The following is a 25622-nucleotide window of genomic DNA, read 5'->3' as shown; positions in this document are numbered from 1 at the left end:
ATTTTTGCGACTGTATAATTTCCTTTTTGTTGCATCATTACGAATATCAGTCTATTATTCTCTTCCAAACAACATTTTTTGCTGCAGAAAACAGAGTTGAAACGGATTTTTACACTCCACTTCTTCAATATTTTCTTCTGAAATTGAACTATTTCGAGTTTCAGGCAGGGGCGCATCCAGAATGTTTTGGAGAAGACTGGCCAGAAGGGGGCACTGATCGCCCTAGGCTGTCACGTTAAAAATCAAAGGCAATGTATAATGTGTGGAGTTTTATTATGCTGTCAGAATATATAAAGGCATTCAAAACATTGCGCAACAAGGCTCTAAAATATTATAACAGACTCAAACTTGTCTCCTCCACTCTTTGCATTAAAATCATATTCAAAGAAAGATATTCTGCATGTAAGGCTGCATGGTCGAGGAAAAACCTTGTCTTTGTCTCCATCTCACTCAACCCCTTCTGCCATGTCATTCCTCTGCATATACGTCTTTACCAAATCTATAAACCTGCATTCTTCCTCCTTTCATCCTCACTTGCAGTTTTGAATGAAACACTCTTTGTTTGATATGCTCACTATCCCTCCACCGCACGTGTCTAAGCCATCTCCTCGCCTCTTCAACTTGGTCTCCAAATCTTTCAACTTAAGCTGTCCCTCTGATGTGCTTATGCCTAGTCCTGTCTATTTTGGATCACTCCTAATAAAAAATTTAACATCTCCAGCTCTGTCACTTCCTACGCTGTGTGTTTTTGTTTGTGCCATCTCCTTCAAATTATACATCACGGCAGATCTCACTGCAATCTTGTAAACCAAACCTTTAACTCTTGCAGCTATCCTTCTGTCACAAATCATTCCTGACACCTGTGTATATCCACTCCTCCCTGCCTGAACTATCTTCTTCACCCATGTCCATTGCTTTGAATAGTTGCTCATGGAAACTTCAACTCATCCATTTTTTATAGAAGTTCTCTTGGAGCTTCACTGTTCTTCACGTGTCTCTTTCTTGCTCATCCACATGCATTCTGTTTTGCTTCTACTCACTTTAATTCCTCCTCTCTCCAGAGTATCCACCTCTTCAGACTCTCTTCCACCTGTTCCCAACTCTAACTACAGATGACAGTGTACTCTGAAAACATCAAACTCCATGGGGCCTCCTGCCTGACCCCATCTGTCAACATGTCCATCACCAATGCAAACTGGAAAAGGTCCCAGAGAGGATCCCTGATGTGATCCCATCTCTTTATTGAGCCCATCTGTAACATTACCTCACTCCTCAACACTTACTTGCCTTTAGAAGTCACATACTTTTTAAGCAAGGTCTGTATGTGCAATTTAATCTATGTAGAAATAAACATGTGAAGATCTCAGAGGTTTGTTTGTGAACAGTGAACAAAGAGGACTGCGGTCAACATCAAATATAAAGTTGTAAAGAAGTTGAAAGCCTTGTGGTTATGGAATCACATACTGTTTAATGCATCATCAGGAAATGGAAAGAGTGTGGAATAATTGCCAACCACCAAGAAATGGTGGTTTATTTAAAGGATTGCATCGCCTGCAGAAGCAGACAAAAGGTCTGTTGTAACTCTGGAGAAGCAGCAGGGATCTACAGCTCAGGTAGGAGAACCTGTTGACAGGACAACTTGTAGCCATGCACTCCACAGAGATGACCTTTATAGAAGAGTGCAAAAAGAAAACTTTACGGAAAAAGACATTAGATCTCATGTTTGCCAAAATCTATGTATTGGACACAACAGTCATGAGGAAGATGTTGCTCTGCAGATAAGATCAAAATGTAATTTCTTGACTTTCACACAAAATGCAATGCTTCAGAAAACTAGCACGGTGTCTCATCCCAATAGTATCACCCTCTATTTATAAAGAATGGCAGTGCCAGTGTCATGCCATGAGATGTTTTTTGTTTTAGCTCTTCAGTGCTTTGAAAACCCCTAATTTGGATCAATGCACATTCACATGCTAGGATGTCTATATCTAAATCCTATAGTTTGCTACAGACATTCTCTATTCACCTTTAGATGTGGAAACATACATACCCCTAAGACTTTACAAAATGTTGACTTGTGGCTACTGAATATCAATCATGCTTTTAGATTTTTATTTGAATGTTGAAAAGTAGCGTTCTTCTACCTATCAATTATGAACTACATTGTATTGGTAACATTAACTAAAAAGGTTTTATTTATAAGATGAAAAACATCAACACCTTAAGCTAATGCACATCTCCTGCACCACACCAAAATTTCTCAGACATTGGTAGGGCATATAGTGCAAATCATTTTGACTTCCTCAAAAAAAAAAAAAAACTCTCAAAGAAAACATCACACTTGTACGACTCCTTTTCAGTGTAAAACCAGATTAGTGCTACCTGAGTGTCACCTTTCTTCACTTTAACAACTCTATTCAACATGGCATGGCAAAACAACTTTATTCTTTTACAGATGAACACATCTTTGTTGTTCTTATGCAATTGAGCTTATTTTCTCAGATTTTTTGTCATTAACAATAATTGTTGCTGGTGCCTGTCTTTAGCATTCACTAGGCGACAGACGGGATACGCCCTGAGCAGATTGTCAGAGGGCAATACAGAGAGCCAGTGCACAGACAACCATGCATTCTCACAATCATACCTAAGGGCAGTTTAGAAACACTAACTACCCTAACAGTGGGAGGAATCCAGAGTACCCAGAGAGACCCCACACACGATACACATATTTTATACAAATAGACCCCAAGGCTGAGATTTGAAACTTCGGCCTTCTTGTTGAAAGGCAAAAGTAACTGTGCAACATGCAGCCCACCTCAAAATATGACCAGATCTTTGTTTTTCACTATTGTAAAATGTGACTCACAAAGTTTAATTTTCTGAAGTGCCTTGAAATTTACAAAAAAAAAATAAAAATAAAAATGTTTTGGTTTATAGTACACCAATGGCTGGGTTGTTTAGGGCTGACTGTTAGCTGGGATTAGTGTCAAATGATTGCATATTGGTTATCTATCCCACGTGAAAATCCAACAAATCGAAACAAAAGCAACAAAAGTGATATTGTCTCTTCCTGTATAATCCTCTGCACATCACTTACCTTCGTTTGTTTGTCCACATTTCATCTTTTTTTTTTTTTTTTTACATTTCAATTATAGCCTCTTTCTGCTTAACATCTCACATTCTAGAATATGTTCTGTAATAAAAATATTTATTTCATTTAACAACGTTTTACTACGTACACTAATGAATACTATTCTGTAATATCAGCCCCCCTGGTAAGCCTGGAAATAAATCTGTGCTGGTCGCACGCCACAAAACCAATTTAAAACCAACCACCATGTCTCAGTTTTGTGTTGTGCATGCCGTAAAATGTCAACAGAGGGCGCTATTTAGATATGGTTGCGCGCGCACAAGCACACGCACGTAAACACGTCCGGGCCCAGCTAGCTCTAACCGGCTAGCAGGACTGTTGACAGTGCACCTCCCCGAAACATCGGCAGCAGCGAAGCTGCACAGTCGACATGGCAGGAAAATATCGCAACAGTTTTGTAAAGAAAGATGAAATACTTCCAAGTCATTTGGAATAAGTGAGTAGTGACGATAAATATCATTTTATCATCACGTGAAACTAACATTAATGGCTATTGTGTTAGTTTAGTCAAGTAATGACGCATAGCGATGGTTAGTAGCAGACATAAAGATATTTAGCTAAAGGGAGGAGTTGCTAACATTTGTTCGTTAGCTTGTTACCCCTTGGTGTTTCTTTTTACAAGAAGCGTTCAGTTAAACATCTCTAAGACTGGATTGACGCATTACAATAACCCGAACTTCCAATATTATTTTATATTGTATTGAAATATGTGCCCATTATGTAAACAAATACATTTACATTAAATGTTTGTTTGCTAGGGCCAGATGCTAGCGTTACATAATATCACAGCAAGTCAAACGATAGTCTACCACTCATCTGCTACCTATCGTTTTTTTGACCAAAGGTATATATAGCAACTGGAGTTCTCGACAGAATATGAATTTGAAATCTACAGTGACACTGAGGATAATAACTATGTTATAGCCAAATAAACCAATGCCTAAAACAGGTAAATCGATTGCTTTTGAACTAACGCCGTTTACTTTTTAGCTAAGCTAGCCAACTAGCCTCCCATAGCCTGCTTCGCTAGTAGTTAGCCAACGAATCGCTTAGTTTGTCACATACACAGAATCATTTACAACAAAACACAAAAACCGTGTGTGTCGTGCTCATCGAATAAATTACACAAACTCTCAACATTGAAGTCGTAGTGTTACGACTTTCTGATGGCGAGATTTGGCATCTTGCTTTAGGGACTTCGCTGACGGCTAGCTCGGTATCCTTTGTCCATAGTCATAGTAGTTATAGGCTCCTGTTTGCAGGCCCCACAGCTGTTGTTTTTCTCGTTCACTTCGGTTGTGCATTTTAAGCATATCTTCTTATATTTAATATTTGGTTTGTAATGGGTGAGCTGTGTACGCCAGAGAAAATTACATTTTACTATAGTATACGATAGTAAAATCGTGGACCTACTTGTTTAGATTGTAGTTTTCAGATACACATGATCAGAGATGTTAGCAATTGCTCAAAAGTGTTGTCTGTGAAAACAAACGATTTCATCTGCACGAACAATAAACTATTTGAAATGTATACCAGAATAATCTGCTGGTTTAAACTTGAGGGAACTAAAACAAACTAAAAGCTTAATTTCAAGAATAATTTATGCCCTTTAATTTAAATGTAAAACCGATTATGTGACCCACAAGCTAAAAAAAAAAATCCTACAAAGTATTCAACAAAAAGTCTTTGGATGTTTAGCCATTTTAGTGGTTAGAATAAACATCTGTAAATTTGATTAGTAATAGAATTCTTATTCCACCAACCAAAAGCTAATGATAACTGATATACAATGACATTTTCACCATTATAAACGGCAACAAAGGATATTCTGTCTTGGAATAAAGACATTCAGCTTGCATGTTTTTTCAATGTAAAAACAAATAAATTGTGAAGTTTATTTATGTGTTCAGTTTTTGATACAAACTGTATATTGTGTTCTCATTATACGTCAGTTTCTTTTTGGAGTAAAGGTACTTGAAAACATTCGCTCTTAGACTATTTAGTTTTGTCAAACTAAAACTGCAGCAATAAGCCTTGGTTATGTGATGAATGGGAATTAAAAACAGTAGCCTGCAGTGAAATGCATAACATGGCAATATTTGTATTTGTAGGCTTGGAAAGAGTTGAGTTGATTGATTGAGTTGTCACAACGTTTTGACATGTTTGCTAAATTGTTTAATTTACCAAAGATCTTAACAATTTTCTTTTTTCTTTTCTTTGTTCTCTTCTACAGTATTCATCACGAGATGTGATCCACCATCCACAATGTGTGAGGACATTTAAGAACGATTTAGTTCGGAAAAAAACAAATCTTGATTCCAGTGGAATCTTCCATATATCTATATATATAATTATTATATTTTTTTTCTTTGTGTTAATTCTTACTTACATTTATATATACACCCATCCCATCAACATATAACCATGCCTGTGCAAGCGCCACAATGGACAGAGTTTCTGCTGTGCCCAATCTGCACACAGACCTTTGAAGAGACTGTTCGCCGGCCCATCAGCTTGGGCTGTGGACATACTGTGTGCAAGATGTGCCTGAACAAGTTGCACCGCAAGGCCTGTCCCTTTGACCAGACGGCCATCAGCACAGACATCGAGCAGTTACCTGTGAACACAGCCCTGTTGCAGCTGGTGGGAGGCCAGGTAAGACATGAGCCTGTGTTGGAATTGTCATTCATTACCAAACAAGTACAGCAGTTCATATTGTTTGTGCAAAGATCCTCTCAATGCGTTGACCTAAAGGTAATATTGGGTTTGCAGAAAAGCTTAAGATACTCTTTTACACAACGCTCACAGCATGGGGATTCCTTTAATGTGTTACACCAACCTCATTAAGCTATGAACTGTATTTTATTGGTTTACTAAGTGCTGGGACAATGTGTAAAGCTGTATTTCTGTGAGGCAATGTTTAATTAGCAGGGTGAGGCACAGTGTTTTTTTTCCTTCCTTGAGGCACAGCTGATGGCGTCGGTAGTGCTGTAATGGAAACTCTCTGTGCATCAACCGTAAAACTAATGTTTTGTCAGATGCAGTCTAGGTGATGGTGTGTGCTAATGCTATGTCATATGATACCAGACTGACTAAATAACATCCCTAGTTACATATGTAGAGAAGTTCCTTGTACATCTTATTCTCCTTCTCAGTTAATAAATATGCTTTGACAGAAGTCCATATAAAACTTGTATAAATTATATTTTAATAATAGTATCCAGTGTGTGTACTTTCCCAAGCTTAAGCAATCTATAGTCTTGTTTTAGTATTGCAAAAATAGATTCAAAATGAATGATGGTAACCTGTTAGGGCAATATAGCCATAAGTTGGTGTGACTATAACATCAGGAAACCAATTTTGTTGAAATTTGCTTAGTTCGTGTATAATCAGGAAAATAGATGATCAGGTTCCCTTTCTATATTGTGTCAGACTACATAAAATGCAATATTTGTGTATAACACATTGTTTAAAAAGATCATTTCATATGGTGAATTTGGTCACCTATTGAGCTATTAAGGCAAATTTCTTGTCTATCTTATATGCTTTTCATTATTGGGACTGAAGAGATAATAAAATGTTAACCTCAGTGACTGTTTTGTCTTTTAAAAATGATATGCATACAATGGACTGATTAAAACAATCTGTTCCCTCCCACCAGAACACAAAGCAAAAACAAATTACAGCCTCTGTAAATCAACTTTAGTGCCAGAAATTACACAAGACTGTCTCTTGTCTAGTTTTTTAATGTTTGTTTCTATTTTTGGCTTGCTTTCATTTTAATTAGACATTACCCCATGAGATATTATAGCTACTCATTTTTAAAAACAGATAAAATTTAACTGTCTGTGTTAAATTAGTCGTTAAAACTATAAGAAAATAGAAACCGAAACAGTGACAGTTCTCTCATGTTTAAACAATTATCACAGAAGACAGATGGATTAAGCCTACCTCCTCCCCCACAGTATCAGTGCTAGACATAAAAACACAATAGTATTTATCCAAGTATGAGCATTATTACATGGATTCATTGAAGCTAGGATTCATAGTTGAGCTGCAGTTGCTTAAGGTAAAGCTAAAACATGTTCCTGAAATGTATTCTGTGAAGCAAGTTCAACAAACCTTAGTTTTTGTGTTACATGACTTGAGAAAACCTTAAACTGGACTTTTTAATGGTTAGGATGTTTCTCCAGCTCTCTGGTTCCTTGTGGTCTTTTGATGTTGTGTAGCAACGTAAAAGGAATGTTTTAACGGGGCAGTTAAAGCTTTTACTATTTTCTTCTTCTTTCACTTAAAAACAACCATCTTGACCAATATCAACAGATGCACTGGTAGACGAAGCAGTATTTTCTCAAATGAGTTTTGTTTAAATACATTACTCTGAGTGGTGAGCTGTGTCCTGCTTTGTGAAAAACGAATGTCAATGAAAATATTTTGTGGATAAATTGGGTTATTTTTTTTAGAATTTAGATGAATGTGTAATTGAAGTACACAGTCTGTTATTGTAGTTCATATGACTCAACATTGAAGATCTGTCTGTCTGATGACGGATAATTGTTGTTTCAGTCTGACTTTTCTGTCTAACGGGTGTTTTTTTTTTTTGAATGAGGCTTTCTTCTTACAATCTGCACAAAACAATAATCTCATTCTTCACCATCTCTTTACCTTATGGTCATGTTAATTATAATATATGAACTTCTAGTCTTTTATCTTTAAATTATAAGATCTGTACCAGCTAAAACAAACATTTAAATATGTTCCAAAATGTACAAAAACACACCACAGTTTGCTCCATATAGTTATCTATCAAGAAAAGAAGAATGTCTTTGTGGAGCTTGCGTTTTTCCTCTTTGGTTGTTCAAACACAGCAAACAAAATTGGTTTAGTGCCTTGTTGGTGTTTGCTCAGGCTGTTAACTCAGTATTGAGGAATCAGAGGAGTGACAACAGTGTAGTTGCAGAGGAGCTCTACTTGTGATTCTGCTCACTTCACATCTGCTCATCATCTCCACTCTGACACTACCTGTTGGACAGAGCAGCAGCAGTGGTGGTTCAATCTCTGACCACCTTGCTGCCTTGTTCATTTCGCATGTCACACCGATGTGGGAACAAGGCTTGGTCAGAAAATGTTTTGTGACCGTGGTAACAGACAAATGTAATGACCTTCAGTAAGTAGTTCGTCAGCCTGCTGGGTTTAAGGGATAGAGGATTGCATTATATTATTAATTAATTGCATTCTTCCCAAACTCGACAGTGGTTTATTAGAGGCGGTGTGTTAAAGAAACACATTTTACCATTAGTCTTCAAAATAATAGATGAAAAAATGTATATAATTAATGGACACCTGACTTCAGAAACATAATTTCAGATGATAACAAAGGCAGCTTTCATGTTGTACTTTAGTAAGGATTACACTCAACAGATTTATGCAATTAATGTGAGATTTACAAATTTTACTATCACATTTTTTAATAAACCATCATGATCTCAGTCGTAGACCAGAATCATTGGAGTAACCGTTTTGGCTATATTTGGACTTGCATTAATATTTGTATGTTAAGTTAAATAGATTTTGGAGCATAGTTTACTTATCAGCACAGCAAAATTGTAAGATCAATCAGGATTGGTGTAATAAGTTAGATGCTTCTGAAGTATATTCTACTATTACTATAAGGATACAAACCTTCTCTTGTACATACATACAATTAGGTTTTTTTTCTTTGTTTTAAAATGTTTCAGTAAATAATAGTTTTGTCCTCTGTAAGTACATTTTCTGTGCAAAACACATATACAGTAACACTCTACATAGTGACCAAATAGGTTCAGGATGTTTCTGGAAGATGTACAATAATTTTGCTCTTTTATTTTCCTTTCCAGGTTCCCAAGGCTCAGCCGGTTGCCTTGATTACAAGTCCAGAGGACACTCAGAACTATGAGGTGGCTAGACAGTGTGTGGAGGAGCTGGCCCTCTACCTCAAACCCCTCAGCAACACCCGAGGTGCCCAACTTATTGTTTGATGCCTACATTCAGTATAACTTATTTCTTGGTCAAAATTGTAAACTCTTTCGTGTTTCCACAGGTGTAGAACACAGAAATCTAAATTTTGAAATGTTTCTGTTTCATACTGAAAATAACAATTTGTTCAATATGTTAGCCTTTTTGTTTAATATGAGATTATACAAAGAGCCTAAAAAAGTCAAGTTTTGTGTTTCTGTAAAATATTTGAAATTTTCTGTCTCATTTGCCTTCTAATTATAGATATATGGGAATATCCCAGTATTTAATGTGTAGAGATAATTTATTCAAATAATATCTTAAGCAGGTTAAAAAATATGTAATGGTTGCTTTTATGCAAGCCTCGATGTGCTGTTTATTATTTAAAAACATTTAGAAACTCGGCCAAGTTAATGTTTAACATGAGATTGAGAAATAATTGCACATTGAACGATTGGACACACTTGGAACAGAAAAAACCCTCTGTAACGAAAGTAAAATTGACTTTTTGCATTAGAACTTATTATTATGAAGTATATGGATGAAACAAAATTATTCATCAGTATTTTGTAAAACAGCAGTTCTGAATCCCAGAAATAACCAGTGAGATTATTGCTGAGGAGAAATTGTGAAAGATGCCATAATGAGGGAACCTCCCTTTAACAGGTTTCGAGGTTAATATCACTTGACAGATAAGGGTTTTATCTAGCCTATTAAGAGTACTACATAGTATATCATGTTCGGAGAAAATCACTGTGTACCATGATTAAAATGAGGAGATTAGGAGTGGCGAATAGGTTATAAGAAATGTACGATGAAATATTTTTCCAGGTGTGGGTCTGAGCAGCACAGCCCAAAGCATGCTGAGTCGACCCATGCAGAGGAAATTGGTAACTCTGGTCCACTGCCAGCTGGTGGAGGAGGAGGGACGGGTCAGAGCCATGAGAGCGGCGCGCTCTCTTGGCGAGCGAACTGTCACCGAACTCATCTTGCAGCACCAGAATCCCCAGCAGCTGTCCTCTAATCTGTGGGCCGCTGTTCGTGCACGGGGCTGTCAGTTTCTTGGCCCAGGTAGGTGTCTGTTACATGTCAAGTGATGCCGCCACACAGACAGTAAATTATTCTGCTTGTGTTTTAATTAAAATTTCAGAAGTTTTTGACAATCCACTGTTGCTCAAAAATAATCACCGTTGTCTCTTCTCCGACACCAGCAATGCAGGAGGAAGCCCTCAAATTGGTTCTCCTCGCTTTGGAAGATGGTTCTGCTTTGTCCAGAAAAGTGTTGGTTCTTTTTGTAGTCCAAAGGCTTGAACCACGCTTCCCTCAGGCCTCTAAAACCAGCATAGGCCATGTGGTACAGCTGCTTTATAGAGCTTCCTGCTTCAAGGTACGTCAACAAAAGTTACTTTAGTGCTGCTTAATGGGATTAGTTGACTCAAAATATCTGTAACATGGTCTATGCAGAAATAAGACTAATAATCTGTGTTTTATTTAGAAAATATTGTATTGCATGCAGGACGTTAAAATATTCTCCCCCTTCTGTGACTTAAGGTTACCAAACGAGATGAAGATTCATCTCTCATGCAGCTGAAAGAGGAGTTTCGTACGTACGAGGCTCTGCGGCGGGAGCATGACTCTCAGATTGTTCAGATCGCCATGGAAGGAGGGTTGCGCATCGCACCTGACCAGTGGTCTTCTTTGTTGTATGGAGATCAGTCACACAAGTCACATATGCAGTCTATCATAGATAAGGTATGTGACAAAGCAGTTATTTTCTTTATTCATAGTTTTGACCCGAGTAGTCACAGTACTCCAGTTATTAAGAGATTTCTGCAAGCCATTATTTTCTGTGTCTTTTCGTTCGTTGCAGCTGCAGACCCCGGCATCTTTTGCTCAAAGTGTGCAGGAGCTGACAATTGCACTGCAAAGGACTGGGGACCCAGCCAATCTCAACAGACTACGACCCCACTTAGAGCTGCTGGCAAACATCGATCCCAGTCCCGGTAAGAAGCACGCAAACGTCAACTGTCTTGCTTTTAGAAACTTGCAAGTTGGATGAAGAAAGATGCATCAATCAGAATTCTGTCATGTGTTTCAAACGCTCTGACTTTGTTCCAAAGACTGTAACATGAAATATAAAAACATCATTTAAAATTTGTTTTTTTCTGTTAATTGAATTGGGAAGGGATTTGACGTAAGACCATGTTTTAGTCTTTTTATTATGAAACAGAGAGAAGTTGGTTATGGATTTTTTTTTTTTATTGTATTTTGCATCCCATACTTGTGATTGGCATTGTTAACATTACTAAAACTGTAGAGGGTTTGATGACAAATGTAAGTTTAATCTCAGAAGAGTAAAACTGAGTAACTGTGCAATACTCCATTAGCTGCTCCATGCTGTTACATGCTAAACTTATCTTGCTTTTTTTTCCCCAGCTTTTTCAGTTTCATTTTAAATAGCTTCTTGCAACTCTTTGCACATGTTAAACATCTCATAGACACAAAACTGAAAGTGCTTAAAGAGAGTAGCTATTTGAACAATTAGTGACTGATCTTTGGCCAGGGCCCATCAAGTTGAAAATTAGTCACCTATGGTCAGCAGCTAAGTTCTTTGAGAACTTGTACAAATAATGTGTAGTTTGTCTAAATCTAAATATTGACTTCAGGAATTTTCTAATTTTCTTTCTCTTTTTTTTTCTTTGTCAAATTTTTTAGATGCTCCTCCACCAACATGGGAGCAGCTTGAGAAGGGGTTGGTAGCAGTGAAAACAGTGGTCCATGGCCTGGTTGATTTCATTCAAAACCACAGCAAAAAAGGAGCTGATCCTCAACAGGTCAGTTTTTAAAAAAATACATATTTTAAAGTCTCAAGTAAACCTAAAAATAAAAAAGAATTCTGATCTGCATTAAATCTGTGCTGTTCAGTAAATATAATATCCTTTTGGTCTGTCCTAATTTTATTGATTGTCTGTTAGCCTTACTCCAAATAGGCTTTAAATAGACTTGACCAAAAAAGCGAATGTCTTTTCTTGTACATTGAAAGTTTTGCCATTTTAATATGTCAAAAGGTCTTCAGACAACAAGTATTTACTTGTTGTTCCATGAACACAAAGGTTATGTTGTCTTGTTCTCTTCAGCCTCCTCAGCACAGCAAATATAAAACATACATGTGTCGTGACATGAAGCAGAAAGGTGGCTGTCCTCGTGGCGCCAGCTGTACCTTTGCCCACTCTCAGGAAGAACTAGAGAAGTGAGTGTAAAATGTTAAACCTTTATCCGCTATATCTACAGCATTTTGTTTGGTCTTTTGTAAAGCCTTTTATTGTTCACCAGGTATCGTAAGATGAATAAGCGCATGGCAGGTCGCTCAGGAGTGGTGTTTCCAGACGATGGCCTTACTCCTGATGTAACAGTGACCCGAAAGCATTCACCAGTCACCAATGGCAGCGGCGCGCCAAACTTGCCCCAATTAGTCGCCCGCGGCACCGACACAGTCCCATATGAGTTGCTGTCTAAACCTGCCAAGCTGGATGGAGGAAGTCCAAGTGTTCCTGGATCGCCACCAGATGTGTAAGTGCCTAAAAACTGACCGGCACCATTTAGTTACACTGATTTCTACTTATGTACAGATTTGTTGGGTATGTTGTAATCAAAGAAGAACATGGTGCGCTGTGTAAAGCTGAAATGTTCAATTTCTTTAGCCTGGACCCCATGCCCAAAAGCGGTATACCACTGCCACCTCATGGAATGGCTCACCCCAGGATAACAGCAGATCACCTCACAGGGGTCAAGCATATCCCTGGGGTTGCCAGGGGTTCTCCAGTTTATCCTCAACCGCAACCCCGTGATGTATATGACATTCGTCCCCCACCTGCCTCTCAGTATGAGCCACCACAGTACCCAGCAGGTAGGAATAAAGGGGTTCAAACAATCTTATCAAAGAAAAATGTGTGGTTTGTGTTTTTCTTCCCAAGAAAATCTGTCAATTTAAAGCAACAGTAAAATAAAGAGAAACAACTGAGCCTTTGTTGAGTGTCAAGTTCTCATTTACTGCATGGACCAGAAAAGCTACACAGTAGTATAGAATGATTCTACATTTTAAACAAACTAAAATGGGAATAAAACAATACAGTTAGCTCCTTTTGTATATTTTACCTAATATTGTAGAAGTATTTGACTTATTCAAGAATATCACATGAATTTTATCTTTAAAGCACCTTGACAACTACTGCTCTGTAAATTACAGAAGAAATTATTAGGAAAGCATGGTGTGTTTTACCTATACCAGTATGATAAAAATCTGTATTTTGTGGTCTTAAGATAAGTTATTGACTTTTTTTGTATGTTTCCCCAGGTTATCCCTACCAACAGCCAACACAGTATGTCCGGGAATACATCCGTAACGCCCCTCCGCCGAGTGAGTCAGGACCCCCTTACCATGACCCTTACAGCGGCTACAGCGCTCCGGACCGCCCCTACCCCTCCCAGCACTCTGGCCCACCTTTTCCCTACTCCCACCCATCTCACTATGACAGAGGTCACCACGGTGCCTACGGCGCCCCTCCTCCGCCCCCTCAGCCTTATCCGTCTCAGAGAGATCCCCTTGTCAAAATGAGTCCTGCTCCCCTCGATGTTCCGCCCCCCTCAGCAGGGCAGGCCAACTCCCTCTACCACCAAGAAGCGAGTTCCCGGGACAGATATGCCCCAGATGGCTACTATCCTCCGGGTTCCCAGCCTCCACCTATGAGGACTTACGTCAGGGTATGTCAGCTGTGAATATTTCTTGTTTTGAATACAAGTGGTTTAGACCATCTGGAGTTGAGCAGTGGTATTTTTGTATGTGTTGGTTCATAAGGGGTCACAATACAGCGGTTCACAGCCCAGCCTAGACTATCTCCACCGACGACGGCAGGAACTGTTATCTCAGCTGGCAGAAAGGAAGGTCATCTCTCCTCCACCATTTGCCGCCTCCCCCACTCTTTCACATCCCTTCCCCAGCGACTACCCCCCTGAGGTTAGCACAGTATAAATTTTCTACTTTCACATTACGCTGTTTAATTCCAAAAAGCACTTGTGTTTATTGAGTCAAAATGCTCGAGAGCTCAGTATAGACAGTATAGAATATGTTTTTAATAACTTTGTTTTCTTGTGTGCAGTATGGCGACGAGAGCTCCAAAACGATGAAATGCAGAGAGTCCGACTACACAGGGCAATACTCACCCTGGTCCTGCGAAACCATTGGCTCTTATATTAACACAAAGGATGCCAAACCCAAGAACGTTATGGCTCCTGGTACCATGGAGATGATGGTAAGTTCAGATGAGTGACTCCTAGTTATTTCTGCTTGGAGTGGAAAATGTGGAACAAGTTTTCTTTTTGACACATTAATTCAGTTTATACTAAGGAACCCTTATTTCAAGCTCTAATGTTGATGGACTTTGTTTTTGCTCTATGTAATGATATCATGATCTCTTTTTCTGTCTCCTCTTTGTTTCTGTCAGAATGTGGACGATAAAGGTCAGAGGGAGCCATCATTGGAGGCCCCTCGCAGGGGAACAGAAGTGAAAGATGATGACCCTATTATACCTTTTGGCCCCCAGCCCACTGTATCACGCTTTGGCGCCATCTCCCGCACTTCAAAGACTGGCTATCAGACCACTGGCCCAGTGCAAGCTATGGCTTCCGCTCTCCAGAACCCCAACTCTAAACACATGACCATGTCTGGTAAGATTTAAATTTGGATTTCCAACTAAGCCCTAAAAGTCACTCAAATTGTTTTTCTTAACTGATTAATTTTTATTTTTATTGTATGGATTTCATATTTTGTCTGTTGGGTACATTAATTCAATTAGTCTCTGAATTAATTTATGAGCCGGTATATCAGCGATCGCAAATAAAACGGGTCCAGTATTAACGTCAGATGTTTATTTTCATCTTGGGTTGTCCATGTGGTATTTGCTTGGGGAGAGGACGTTGTTCTCATGTAGTATTTGTTTTTTACTGTCTCATCTTCCTGCTGTAGATTACTCATATGGAAGTCATGGAGGATGGGCTGGAGCTTCATACCCCTCCCACCAGACTGCCTCCTCCTCTCAGGGACACTTTGAGCGGTGAGCCCTTGTTTCCCCCCCCTCCACACCTCTGTTGATCTTTCAGTTATTTTGATGTGATTTAGTAAGTCTTATGAGTGCCTTAAAGTAAGCTTGAGACTTTGAAATATTGTTAAACCAGTTCATTGTATTTTCACAGCCTTCCCATGACAACCCCAGATAGAGAACAGTTAAAGATTGAGCTGCAGCAGGTCAATCAGCAGATCACTCAACAGACTCAGATGCACAACATAGAGGTATGTAGGATGGATCTGAAGCTAAGCTAGAGTAATGTAGTGCTTTAAAAGTGAAAAAAATAAGAATGAAAAGCTTTTCAGTTCTGATGAAATCAAGATTTGAAAATGTTTAGATTTATATATCTTATGGCAGATTTTTTTTTTTTGCCCACATTTTTCTGCTTCCACACTCTTTTTACTTTGTCTCAATGCTGCAGGCCGCCAGTAACTCTTTGCTCCTGCAGAGGGAGGCCAGCGCATTGGTCGTCCAGCCTGTGCAACCCAGCCAGGGCCCAGCGGCAGTGGTTCCACAGCAACCGCAGCCCAAGTGGCCAGTAGGGGGTGCCGGTGTGTCAGCTGTCTCCAATGAGCAGTTAAGCTTGGAGCTCCACCAGGTGGAGAGAGAAATTGGCAAGAGGACCCGAGAGATGGCTTTGGTATGAAACTTTCTGTATCTGTGTATGACTGGTTTCTAGTGTAGTTGACAGGCAGATGTGTTCAAAGTATTCACATTCTCTTCTGAAGTAGAAGTACTAATAGTCGTATGAAAAAACTGGTAAAATGACAGATTGAACTCCTTTACTTAAGTAAAGGTACAAAAGTACAAATTTTGTAAGAAAAAAAAAGTAATTTTACCTTCAATAATACAAAATGACTTTCAATTAAGTCTAAAAAACTAAAAATGTTTTTGTTACACAAAATGCCTTACAACACAGATAACTACTGTTAAATAACACCAAACATACAAGCTTACGTGTTTGTGTTTTAGAAGATTTGAAGGCAAGTTCTTGAACGCCAGAAGCTCATGGTTGATAAAACGGTGCATTTGCCACAAATCGTTCGTTCGTTGAGCAGACAACATGGAAATGTATGAGCCGACATATCAGCGGTCTTATCATTTAAATAATAACATTGATGGGGAAAGCCTCAGAATTTGCTTTTCCTTTTTTTTTTTTTTGCAATGTTACTTCATTCATGTTTTTCTCACACACAAATGTGTTTTTCTTCCGTTTTTGGTGTTTTTGGCATCTGACTGTTGCGTTAACTACCACTTTGACAAGCTTTCTGTCCATGAGGTGGAGATTTTAAAATGGCTTCACATCATTTTTCTCCCCCCACCATGAGAGTAATGTAGGGAGTGGAAAGCACAAATATTTGTCTTAAGATATAAGGAGTAAAAGTAAGAAATTGACAGAAAAATAAATACTTAAGTACAGATGCTTGACAAATCTTACATTATTTGACACCTCTACTGATGGGAATTTTTTGTTTTCGTATTTATTTTGTTTATGTCCATAGCAGGAAAACCAAGTAGCTCATGATGTCCAACAGTACAAAATGCAGTCTGCAGAGAATGGACAACCAGAGCACGAGAACCAGCTGGAAGAAATCTCTCTGGCTCTCGGGTGAGTATAACCTCAGCTCAACTTTGTAGGAGGCATACATTTTTTATCAGATGGCCAAATTCTACACTCTTCTATTAAGTCGCTGCAGTTTCTGTTCAACCTGTCTGGTTTTTTTAGGTAATTGATTAAATTGTTTCCCTCTGCTGCTATGTATAGGAATCATTTTATTGTGAAGTTATGTCAGCAAGGAAATAAAGACATCTTGACATGCATATGTAGCTTAAAACCCCCGTCAGAAATTGGTGTCTTTTAATATGTCATATTTTTTCCTTGCATCATTTCTGTCTTTTGTTCTTACATGTGCTCATACAGCTCTCTTTCTCCACTTCTCATTCAGCGAAGTGTCCAACGGCTCCAGCGGTCTGCAAGAAAATGCAGTGGGCGGGTCCATGCTGTCACTGACCAATAAGACGGCTGCATTGAGCATGTGTTCTGATCCAGTTGTTGCTGGTTCAGAGATGCAGAAGAATGGTGTTGTCCACTCCTGCTCATAGGAACACACACTTATGTACACACACACACATACATACACAAACACATACAAGATGCTCATTTGAAAAGCATGCACAGGCACACATACACCCATTCTATTTAGAAGATGAGCAGTATCTGCCGTGATGATTTTCTTTCTTTTTGTTCTGTGAATGAGCTTTTTTATGACTTTCCTTGCCTGGAAACCAGAGCATATAATAACATTTCTTGTGTGTTACTTTTTTTTTTTTTTTTTTTTTTTTTTTTTGTACTGGTATTTGATTAACAAGGCTCAAAATTGATACATCAGGAAAAATAAATGGTGGTGATGATGACAACATGTGTATATTTATTAAAATTGATAAAATGCCATAAAAGCAGAATTAAACTGAATTCCCCGCCACCCCAACAAAACAGGGGTGGGGCGAGTACTGCCTGTAGGGCCGTACTTGTAGTTTGAACGGTTACACGGAGAGGTGCATAGGTTAGAAAGCACTTTCACATCACATACATTTCAAGGAGCTTATCTCAAAGTTTTGCTTTTTAATGTGACTTTAATATAGGAAAGAGCTAACATGTGGCTCGGCGCTCACCCCCAAAATTGTAACGAGAGGTTGGCCAGATGCAGATGTCTGTGGAGGGAAAACGCAGAAATTTCACCAGTTATTCAGCCAAAATGGACACGTCAGGTGCTTTTTTAGAAATGCATTTCTTCGGAAAGTATAATTTTTATTATTTTATTTTATGAACAGCATAGTTTCTATTTCATACTTGAAAGCAGTATCTATTTAATGAAAGCATTCTGTTTTAGAGATTGCAGTTGTGTTGATAATGAGATTTCTTTTTCGATAAGGGAAATATTCGGTGCTTCTCTTGGTTGCGGTGTGACCTTGACGTGGTTTACGTTCAGCACCTTTCGCCTGCGTTTCTGAGCACAGCTAGGCCTGGCTCATAATAAAATATAAAATGTTTCTTGTATTAAGGCTAATAAAAAAAAATCGAAAGCATTTCCCTCACCAGAGCTTCTCTTCTGGCCACACAGAGGCCTCCCCATTGGGATTATCTTGTCACTTGTTCTCATAACTTCTATGAAGTTGCCTTCCCTTGTGTTTTTTTTTTTTTTTTTGCTTAATTTTGATTGTTTGCTTTACATTGTTGCAATTTTGGGGCGGTGCAGCTTATCTCCTGAAAACTTTAGCAATGAACCATTGCTGAAAATGTGTCCTCCTTTCTTTAGACTATTTGCATTTTCTGCTAATCCTGGGAAATCTTCCTGTTGTTGAGGCTCAACAATGGATTCGCAAAACCTGTTTACAGCTTGAAGAACAGCAGTGTTAGTTACTGAAGAGGCAAATCTGCTTCTTCTTCCAAACTGTCCTGAAGTGCATTTACGACAACTGACCAAAAAGTCAATTTAATATTGGTTCTACCATCCCGTGCTGTCTTCATCACCACCATTACTACTGCGATAGCTCTTTCTTTAACAGATGAACTGTTTACCACTGATTCTCAACACGGAGCTCTCTGCCTTCTGTAAACAATTAGCATGAGTTCATGTGCTCGAACGGTTAAAAAGATAAAGAGTTGCTCTGAGTCAAGTTGTTGTATTGAGCCCTCATTTTTGCTTATAAACTGTCGGACAAATCCCTGATTACTGATGAGTCAGTTCAAGGCATAAACATCAGGTATTGTAGGGCGCCTCTTTCAATTTGTCAGCACAAGGGTTGCTATTTTGTTTTCTCTCCATCCACACTTAAAAGCCTCGGGCTGCTCCTTGCTACATTTATTGTTTAGGTACACAGCTCACTTATACATATGAGTATGTATACATACATTAATATACTAAAGCACTATTAATGTGCCACCTCTTACTCTACTTGCTCAGCATTTATATTAAATGATCTCTACTTAGAATCAGCTAAATGTTGTTCTTTTTTGTTTGTTTTTTTATTTGTTTTTCTGTCCACTGGTTGCCAACACAGACTTTATCCTTTCCCAGACGAAGGACCTCTGTGTGCATTGATGTGTGTTCACTTAAATCTTTTGTGTTCAAACAAAGTTGTTCTTTATAGAATATGCTTCCGAAGAAGACAAAAATCTGTAACTTTGGAAAAATTTATATGGAGATGTTTTTTCGTGTGTGATAGATTGTATTGTAGGAAACGTACCCTCATTTTTCTTTGTATTTTTTTAATTTCTTTTTTCTTTCTTTTTTTTTTTTTTTGTTTTGGTTACTCCCCTTTAATTGTGCTGTACCTGGTCGTAGTGTTGAGATTTTAGAACAGGTTTGGGTCTTCTCTCCCCCTCGCCCCACTACCGCTCCAGTGACAATAACCAGGATGTTTCTTCTGACAGATTAGCTTTCATTTCCTCTGTAATGCTCTTTTTACATTATTTGTTCAAGGAGCATTAGATCTGAAAAAAATGAACACATCACAATTTAGAGTCGTACCAATGAGCTCCAAGTTTGAGTAAGCCAAAACTACCAAAAAGCTTGTTCTGCTTGATGGGTCACCACAGGTCTGAATGAGCCTAAAACACCTGTTCACTTAGCAGAGCGTTTGTGCAGTGATTGTATGAGGGAAGTTTACTTTATAGTAAATGGCAAAGATGTTTATTTCAATCTTGTGTGTTTTGTTTTGAGTGAAACTGCTGCCTACACCCTTTTGATGATAAAACAACCACCCACACCCTTGACCACTGACCTCTGTTACTGCTGTTTGAGGCTCACATTTTATTCTCAGACTTTCTGAGGAAATTCACAAATGGATTTTTATATTATTACTCCCTTGTAAAATATCTCTTAAATTAAGGTACAGGTTTGATTTCAGCAAGAAAAAAAAAGGTTTTTATATGTATATTATACTCCATTAAGGAATGTCTAGAATTATCTTCCTCCAATGTGGATGTAGCCATTAATACGCCATTTTATGACTTTGTAAGAGAATTCACTGTGTGAAAATTGGTTTGCATTTTTGTATAATACAATCTGCTTTCTTTTTTTTGTGTTTGTTTGATACGAGAGGGAGCTCAAACTGGAAGTTTGAAGAAAGGAAAAAAGAACCTGTGAAATTGAAAAAAAAAACAAAATGTAACTTATGTGCAACAGTGATTCTGAGGGGGAAAGATTAAATGATATTGCTAACTAAGGCTTTTCTCATTCTTTTGTGTCCTTGAGAGTTAAAGAGAAATGTAGCAATGTTCCACACAGTCCAGAATATTTCTTTTCCCCAATAGTTGTTCCAGATGTTTCCGTTCAGATCCAGTATGGGTTGTGTATTCAAGGCCAATGATTCAATTTGACCCTTTTACAGCATAAATCATTTTCTCCATTGTTCAACAACTCACATACATTTCCTAAACTTTGCAAAATATGAAACAGTACTGTCACACTTAACATACTTTTATTTTTATTTAAATGTCTTACACTTTTGATTCCCATCAATTACGATGTAGGTATTTACAAAAGGATCATGTACCAAATATTAAAGCACATAAGTGTAACCAAATATATTAGAGTATTATTTATTAAATTAATTGATATGGTTGAAAACATTAAATTTATTCCCAATGCTAAATGTACACAATTTGAAGATTTTTTTTTTACATTTATTTTAAATTGAATGATGGAAGTACTGCAACAATTATTGAAGATAATCGACTTCAAATAATACCCAAAAAAGTAAAATTGTCACGTTTTAAATATTAAACTTTAAAGGAGGTAAAACTACAAAAGGTATGCTAACCACATTGAATTCCCATGCAGTTTGTCATGTGAAATTAAGACTTAAAGGAAATCCACATCAGTGGCCCCTTTAAGAAGTCACATAAAAAAAATGACTGTTTCCCCACCTGTCACTCACAAAGTTATTACCAGGATTTTTCTTCCTTTTGTTATACCTGGTAAATTTTAATCCACATTTGTCGGATCCCAACTTATGTGTCGTCCATCATGTAGATTTCCTAAAGCAACCATATCTTCCTCATCAAGTTGGAACCCAAACACCTGTGTAAAAGATGGCAGAAAGTGAAATGCAAAATAAATGCTAGAAAAAGATTTATCATTTCTTTTCATTACTTAAATTTTAAAGATTAGGCCAAAGATTACTATGCCTTTTAAAGAACTTTGTAAGGTTCTGATTTTAACCTGCAACATTTTTAATAAATGGAGGCATGCTTCTGGGTGTATTTTAAGGCAATACCTCAAAATAGTTCTGTCAGGAGGAATGGGCTACAATTTGATCAAATCTTTCAGGGATGTTTGCAGAAAGATTCTATTTTTGACCTAAGATTTACAGTTTAAAAGGTGGTTCTGACAAGTACTTAAGTTTTATGTGAACTTTTGAAATTGAAGGAAACTAAAATATTAACTTTACTCATTATTCTGAACTTGGAAAACTGAAATTATGACATCCTAACTGGCCTAAAACAGAAAATCTTTAGTGTGATTTATTGTAAGTGAAATCTGTTTTGTGCCATTTTGATTAAATCACTTTAGAGCCTGGTAAAGAGCCAATCATTTAGAACAGTGGTTCTCAAACTTTTTTCAGTGATGTACCCCCTTAAAAATATAATTTTAGTCAAGTACCCCCTGACACGGGCAAAACATTTTTGGAATAAAAAAGAGGTACAGTGCTGTAAATACCCTGTAAATACTGAATATAAAATTCAGTGTATGAACACACATTTATATTTTATCAAACTTTTTACAAAATAATTTTTCCCAAGACTTATTATGAGGAGCCTACTGATTTTTTAAAGATATTTTGAAAAGCTTCACGTACCCCCTGCAGTACCTCCACGTACCCCCAGGGGTACACGTACCCCCATTTGAGAACCACTGATTTAGAAGGTAAAACTCTATAATTAACAGAAATATCATCCTTAGTTCACCAGATCAAGATCTTTCCTCAGTGTATGGATGTTAATACGGCTCAAAAGACAACAGGCTCATAACTCACTTGGCAGTTTTCCTGTATCCTGTTCTTTTTGATGGACTTTGGAATAGTGACAACTCCATTCTGGGGAATAATTTTGAGAAAATATAACTTTGGTTAACAACAAGCAGAGACACAAAAACTACAGCAGCAATGAGACAATGCGACTACCTGAATACTCCAGCGAAGGCAGATCTGAGCAGTCGTTCGTCCGTGCTTTTTTGCTATTTGTTGCACGACAGGATCGCTGAGGGCTTGACCCTTGGCCAGGGGACTGAAGCCTTCAAACACTATCCCATTGTTCCGACAATACTCCATCAGGTGTTTGGGCTGTTGGAAAGGATGATACTCCACCTGGCAAAGTTATTAAATAAGCAGGACAATGTTTTGAAGCATCTGTGAAAAGTCCAATAAAAATTTTTTTTTGCAGGGAATCGCACAACAATCTTAAAAGTTCACCAATCCTGAATCTAAATGAACTGAACGAATGGGAAAATTACCTGGTTAACATGTGGCACAACACTACAGTCTTCCTTCAACTGCTCCAGGTGGTGGACCACAAAATTACTCACCCCAATAGCACGACAAATCCCTGCAATGACAAGGTCAGATTATAGCTGTCACATTGCCCTAAATCTAGGTTTGTGTTCTGGCTCTACAGATACAATTCCAGAAGACAGAAGAAAGCACAAGAGTCTGTGCTTTGATTGGGAAACATCTGTACAGTAATTAAAGTCATAATTAAAATTGAAAAACAATTGTGCAAACAAGTTAAAAGAAGCTGACGGACATTCAGATGGAGCTACCTGAGTAAGAAGTGGGGTTGAAATCTCTGGAGATCATTAGATAAATGCATTACATTTGTTGTGTTAAACTAGGTTGGGTCGGGCTACTTATCCAGATTGATACATAGGCTTGAGAAATCAGTCGACTGACAACTCTTCCTTTGGGATAGTTACTCATTATAGAACACCTTAAACAGCTCCTGTTATGTGACCTAAAAATCACTGAAGCGGCACACGGTCCTAGTCTGGGTCGGAAAATGTTCCAAATTGTGTTTAAAATGAGCCCAAATGATAGAAAATCTCAGGAAGGTGCAAAGATGAATAGCACGAGGAAAGCTTTTGCAACATGCTGCGCCCCGTGAAATCAGTTTAATATTTACATCAAGTCCTTCTACCTTCTTTGTAAAGGTCCTCCAGAGCTTTCCATGTGTCAGCTCTGATCTCTCTGTTAGAACCACCAGGTTTAAATGGCTCCGGCCAATGCATCAGGTACAGATCTAAAAAAAACAAGAGAAAACCTAACCATTACACAAGCAAACAAAAAACAAACAAGAAGATATCAGAATCTATTCAAAGGTAAAAGATGAAGACAGTAAAGAAAGCAAACTCTTATTACTGAAGGCTGGTATTTAGAGAGGCTTTGTGACAACACATTGACTATTACATTTGTTTTACAATATCAATTGTACCCGGCTCATACCAAAATATTCAACCCCCATTGCTGTGCAGGAGTCCAGACAGGCTTCTTTTGCAGCTTTGTATCCATAGTCCCCAGGCCAGAGTTTATTAGTGAGCCATAGTTCACTTCGTTGCAGCCCACTCTCTTTGATAGCTTTGCCCAGCTTCTTCTCACAGCCATACCGCTTTGCTGTGTCAAGGTGGCGAATACCACATTCAGTGAGAGCGTACAGGATGGCATCATGTGAGTATCCGCCTCGATGAGATGTACCTGACAGTCAAAGAACAAAAACACCTCTGATGAGGAGACCAAACATGCACCAGAAGAACAGATGCAGAACATTGTGGCATTCAATGAAGATTTGATCTCTCAGATGTTTTTAAAATAAAGAAATACAGTACTATTGAGAATTTACTGTCTTTGACTTACAGGCTTTTAATGTAAATCTTTAAAAAAAGTTTTCTCGATGATGATGCACAACAGCATCCAAAACGAGGGGGCCAAGGACTTCTCCCATTGGTCTGCCACAAGTCAGGTGGAAAAGCACATCATATTTGAAAGCTTCATGTCCTGGCAACTTTACAATACAACTTTGTTAAGGGTGAAGCACTTTGACCATTTCTTGAGAGCCAAAATGTGATACATTTTTCCACAAACCTTGCAAGGAATGGCTAAGGCATACTATAGTATTAGTTTAAGGACAATTAATTTTAGGGAATTACAGTCTAGGTGCAAAAGTATTGTTCTATGACTGTCAAGCTGAATGAATGAGGCAAATTCTAGAGAAAAGCATAAGAAAGCCAAAAGAAAAAAAAATCATCTGACCAATACCAAAAAGACCCCAACAAAAAGCTACACTTAGTATACACAATACTGTGCATGTTATAGTATACATTCAGTTCCTTTATTTGTGGCACTTAAAAATAATCACCAAATTAATTAAGTTGTGAACCAATTACTTGTAGATGGGCTATGAATTCTATAATCTTGACAAAAACGTAATACAAGGTTCCGTCAAAATACAATTCAGACATTAGCACAGTGAACTTGTCCCAACACCCTGAAGTGTTTCAGCAAAAACGTTGTTAAGAACACAGAGCAAAATCACAATTCTGGATGAGTATCGATCCGAGGAATTGTTTTGGACCAATGTATTTATTGGCTTTGCAAAAAACGTATAAATATTTAGAACATTACAAATAAACTTATCTCGGAAATAATGTTATTTTTTGTTGCGTTTTCTTCTACAGTACTCATATTCACAATTGACCATAGATCCTTTCATTAGAGAGCTGTATTCACTTTATTCTCAGGTTCCATTTCTTCTTCAGAACAGTGCTGCCTACAGAAAAGAACTCGCTCTCTGTGCCTCCAGTGGACAACTGCAGTATAACATGCACATACATAATAAAAAGAAAGTGACAGGATAGAGAACTTGCAGCTGTGTCTTTCAAAGCAAATTAGACAACATGAACATAAAACGCAAAAAACCCAAAGACAATTTAATATGACAACATATTCTAAACATTTTTCTTTGGACTCTTCCAACTTTAACTGTCACATTTTAAACGTAATACAGACCTAATCCAAGTACTGGGATTTCCAGACCATTGAAGAGTTGGACTGTGGGACACCTCAGGGCTGGAAAGAACTGCATGCCTCTCTGTTATTTTCGTTAAACAATCCTGGATCCGAAAAAAAATCTAAGTTAATATTTACGTTTCTTATGTCAAAAATACACTTGCGCGTCTGAATACACAGAGCTGTGCAGCTGAGAGTTGGGTCTGCTGAGTCTTTTTTCGGTATTATCCAACAAACCAAAACAAAAATACTTACATAAAAAACCTCCCACATATTTCCTCCAATCACCTTTC

General features: G+C 38.0%; 2 protein-coding genes across 4 annotated transcripts; one reads left to right on the top strand and one right to left on the bottom strand.

The window, feature by feature from the left end:
* Nucleotides 1-3467: 3467 nt before the first annotated feature.
* Nucleotides 3468-20496, top strand: rc3h1 (ring finger and CCCH-type domains 1). 2 transcript variants are annotated; one of them, XM_023336034.1, is made up of 20 exons: nt 3468-3587; nt 5385-5806; nt 9028-9148; nt 9977-10216; nt 10357-10532; nt 10697-10897; nt 11016-11148; nt 11861-11979; nt 12283-12395; nt 12479-12715; nt 12847-13052; nt 13500-13906; nt 14001-14159; nt 14302-14454; nt 14647-14869; nt 15168-15255; nt 15395-15491; nt 15716-15907; nt 16770-16876; nt 17214-20496. In XM_023336034.1, the coding sequence occupies exons 2-20, from the start codon at nt 5576-5578 to the stop codon at nt 17368-17370; spliced, it is 3360 nt and encodes a 1119-aa protein (XP_023191802.1). In that variant the 5' UTR covers nt 3468-3587; nt 5385-5575; the 3' UTR covers nt 17371-20496. The 2 variants fall into 2 exon arrangements, with proteins under 2 accessions (XP_023191802.1, XP_023191801.1); XM_023336033.1 differs by having other exon boundaries at nt 15689-15907.
* On the bottom strand, nt 18431-25575 carry LOC102237923 (glyoxal reductase-like). 2 transcript variants are annotated; one of them, XM_023336038.1, is made up of 8 exons: nt 25330-25575; nt 23770-24018; nt 23465-23566; nt 22785-22876; nt 22456-22638; nt 22309-22368; nt 21248-21353; nt 18431-19762 (listed from the first exon to the last, which is right to left on the bottom strand). In XM_023336038.1, exons 1-7 carry the CDS (start codon nt 25403-25405, stop codon nt 21258-21260), a joined length of 858 nt encoding a protein of 285 aa, XP_023191806.1. In that variant the 5' UTR covers nt 25406-25575; the 3' UTR covers nt 18431-19762; nt 21248-21257. The 2 variants fall into 2 exon arrangements, with proteins under 2 accessions (XP_023191806.1, XP_014328186.1); XM_014472700.2 differs by lacking the exon at nt 18431-19762 and having other exon boundaries at nt 20735-21353; nt 25330-25574.
* Nucleotides 25576-25622: the final 47 nt, after the last annotated feature.

This window comes from Xiphophorus maculatus, chromosome 6 (genome assembly GCF_002775205.1).
Source record: "Xiphophorus maculatus strain JP 163 A chromosome 6, X_maculatus-5.0-male, whole genome shotgun sequence".
Classification (NCBI taxonomy): domain Eukaryota; kingdom Metazoa; phylum Chordata; class Actinopteri; order Cyprinodontiformes; family Poeciliidae; genus Xiphophorus; species Xiphophorus maculatus.
The sequence above is the reverse complement of the archived record's forward strand: the minus strand, read 5'-3'. Positions and strand labels throughout refer to the sequence as shown.

Excerpts from the sequence above, each read along its gene's own strand:
- rc3h1 (XM_023336033.1), top strand. The coding sequence starts at position 5,576 with ATGCCTGTGCAAGCGCCACAATGGACAGAGTTTCTGCTGTGCCCAATC. Across the intron at positions 11,149-11,860 it reads AAACATCGATCCCAGTCCCG|ATGCTCCTCCACCAACATGG; the intron begins GTAAGAAGCACG and ends CAAATTTTTTAG. Across the intron at positions 16,877-17,213 it reads GAAATCTCTCTGGCTCTCGG|CGAAGTGTCCAACGGCTCCA; the intron begins GTGAGTATAACC and ends CTTCTCATTCAG.
- LOC102237923 (XM_023336038.1), bottom strand. The coding sequence starts at position 25,405 with ATGCAGTTCTTTCCAGCCCTGAGGTGTCCCACAGTCCAACTCTTCAAT. Across the intron at positions 22,877-23,464 it reads GGAGGACCTTTACAAAGAAG|GGATTTGTCGTGCTATTGGG; the intron begins GTAGAAGGACTT and ends TTGTCATTGCAG. Across the intron at positions 22,639-22,784 it reads TTGTGCCACATGTTAACCAG|GTGGAGTATCATCCTTTCCA; the intron begins GTAATTTTCCCA and ends TAACTTTGCCAG.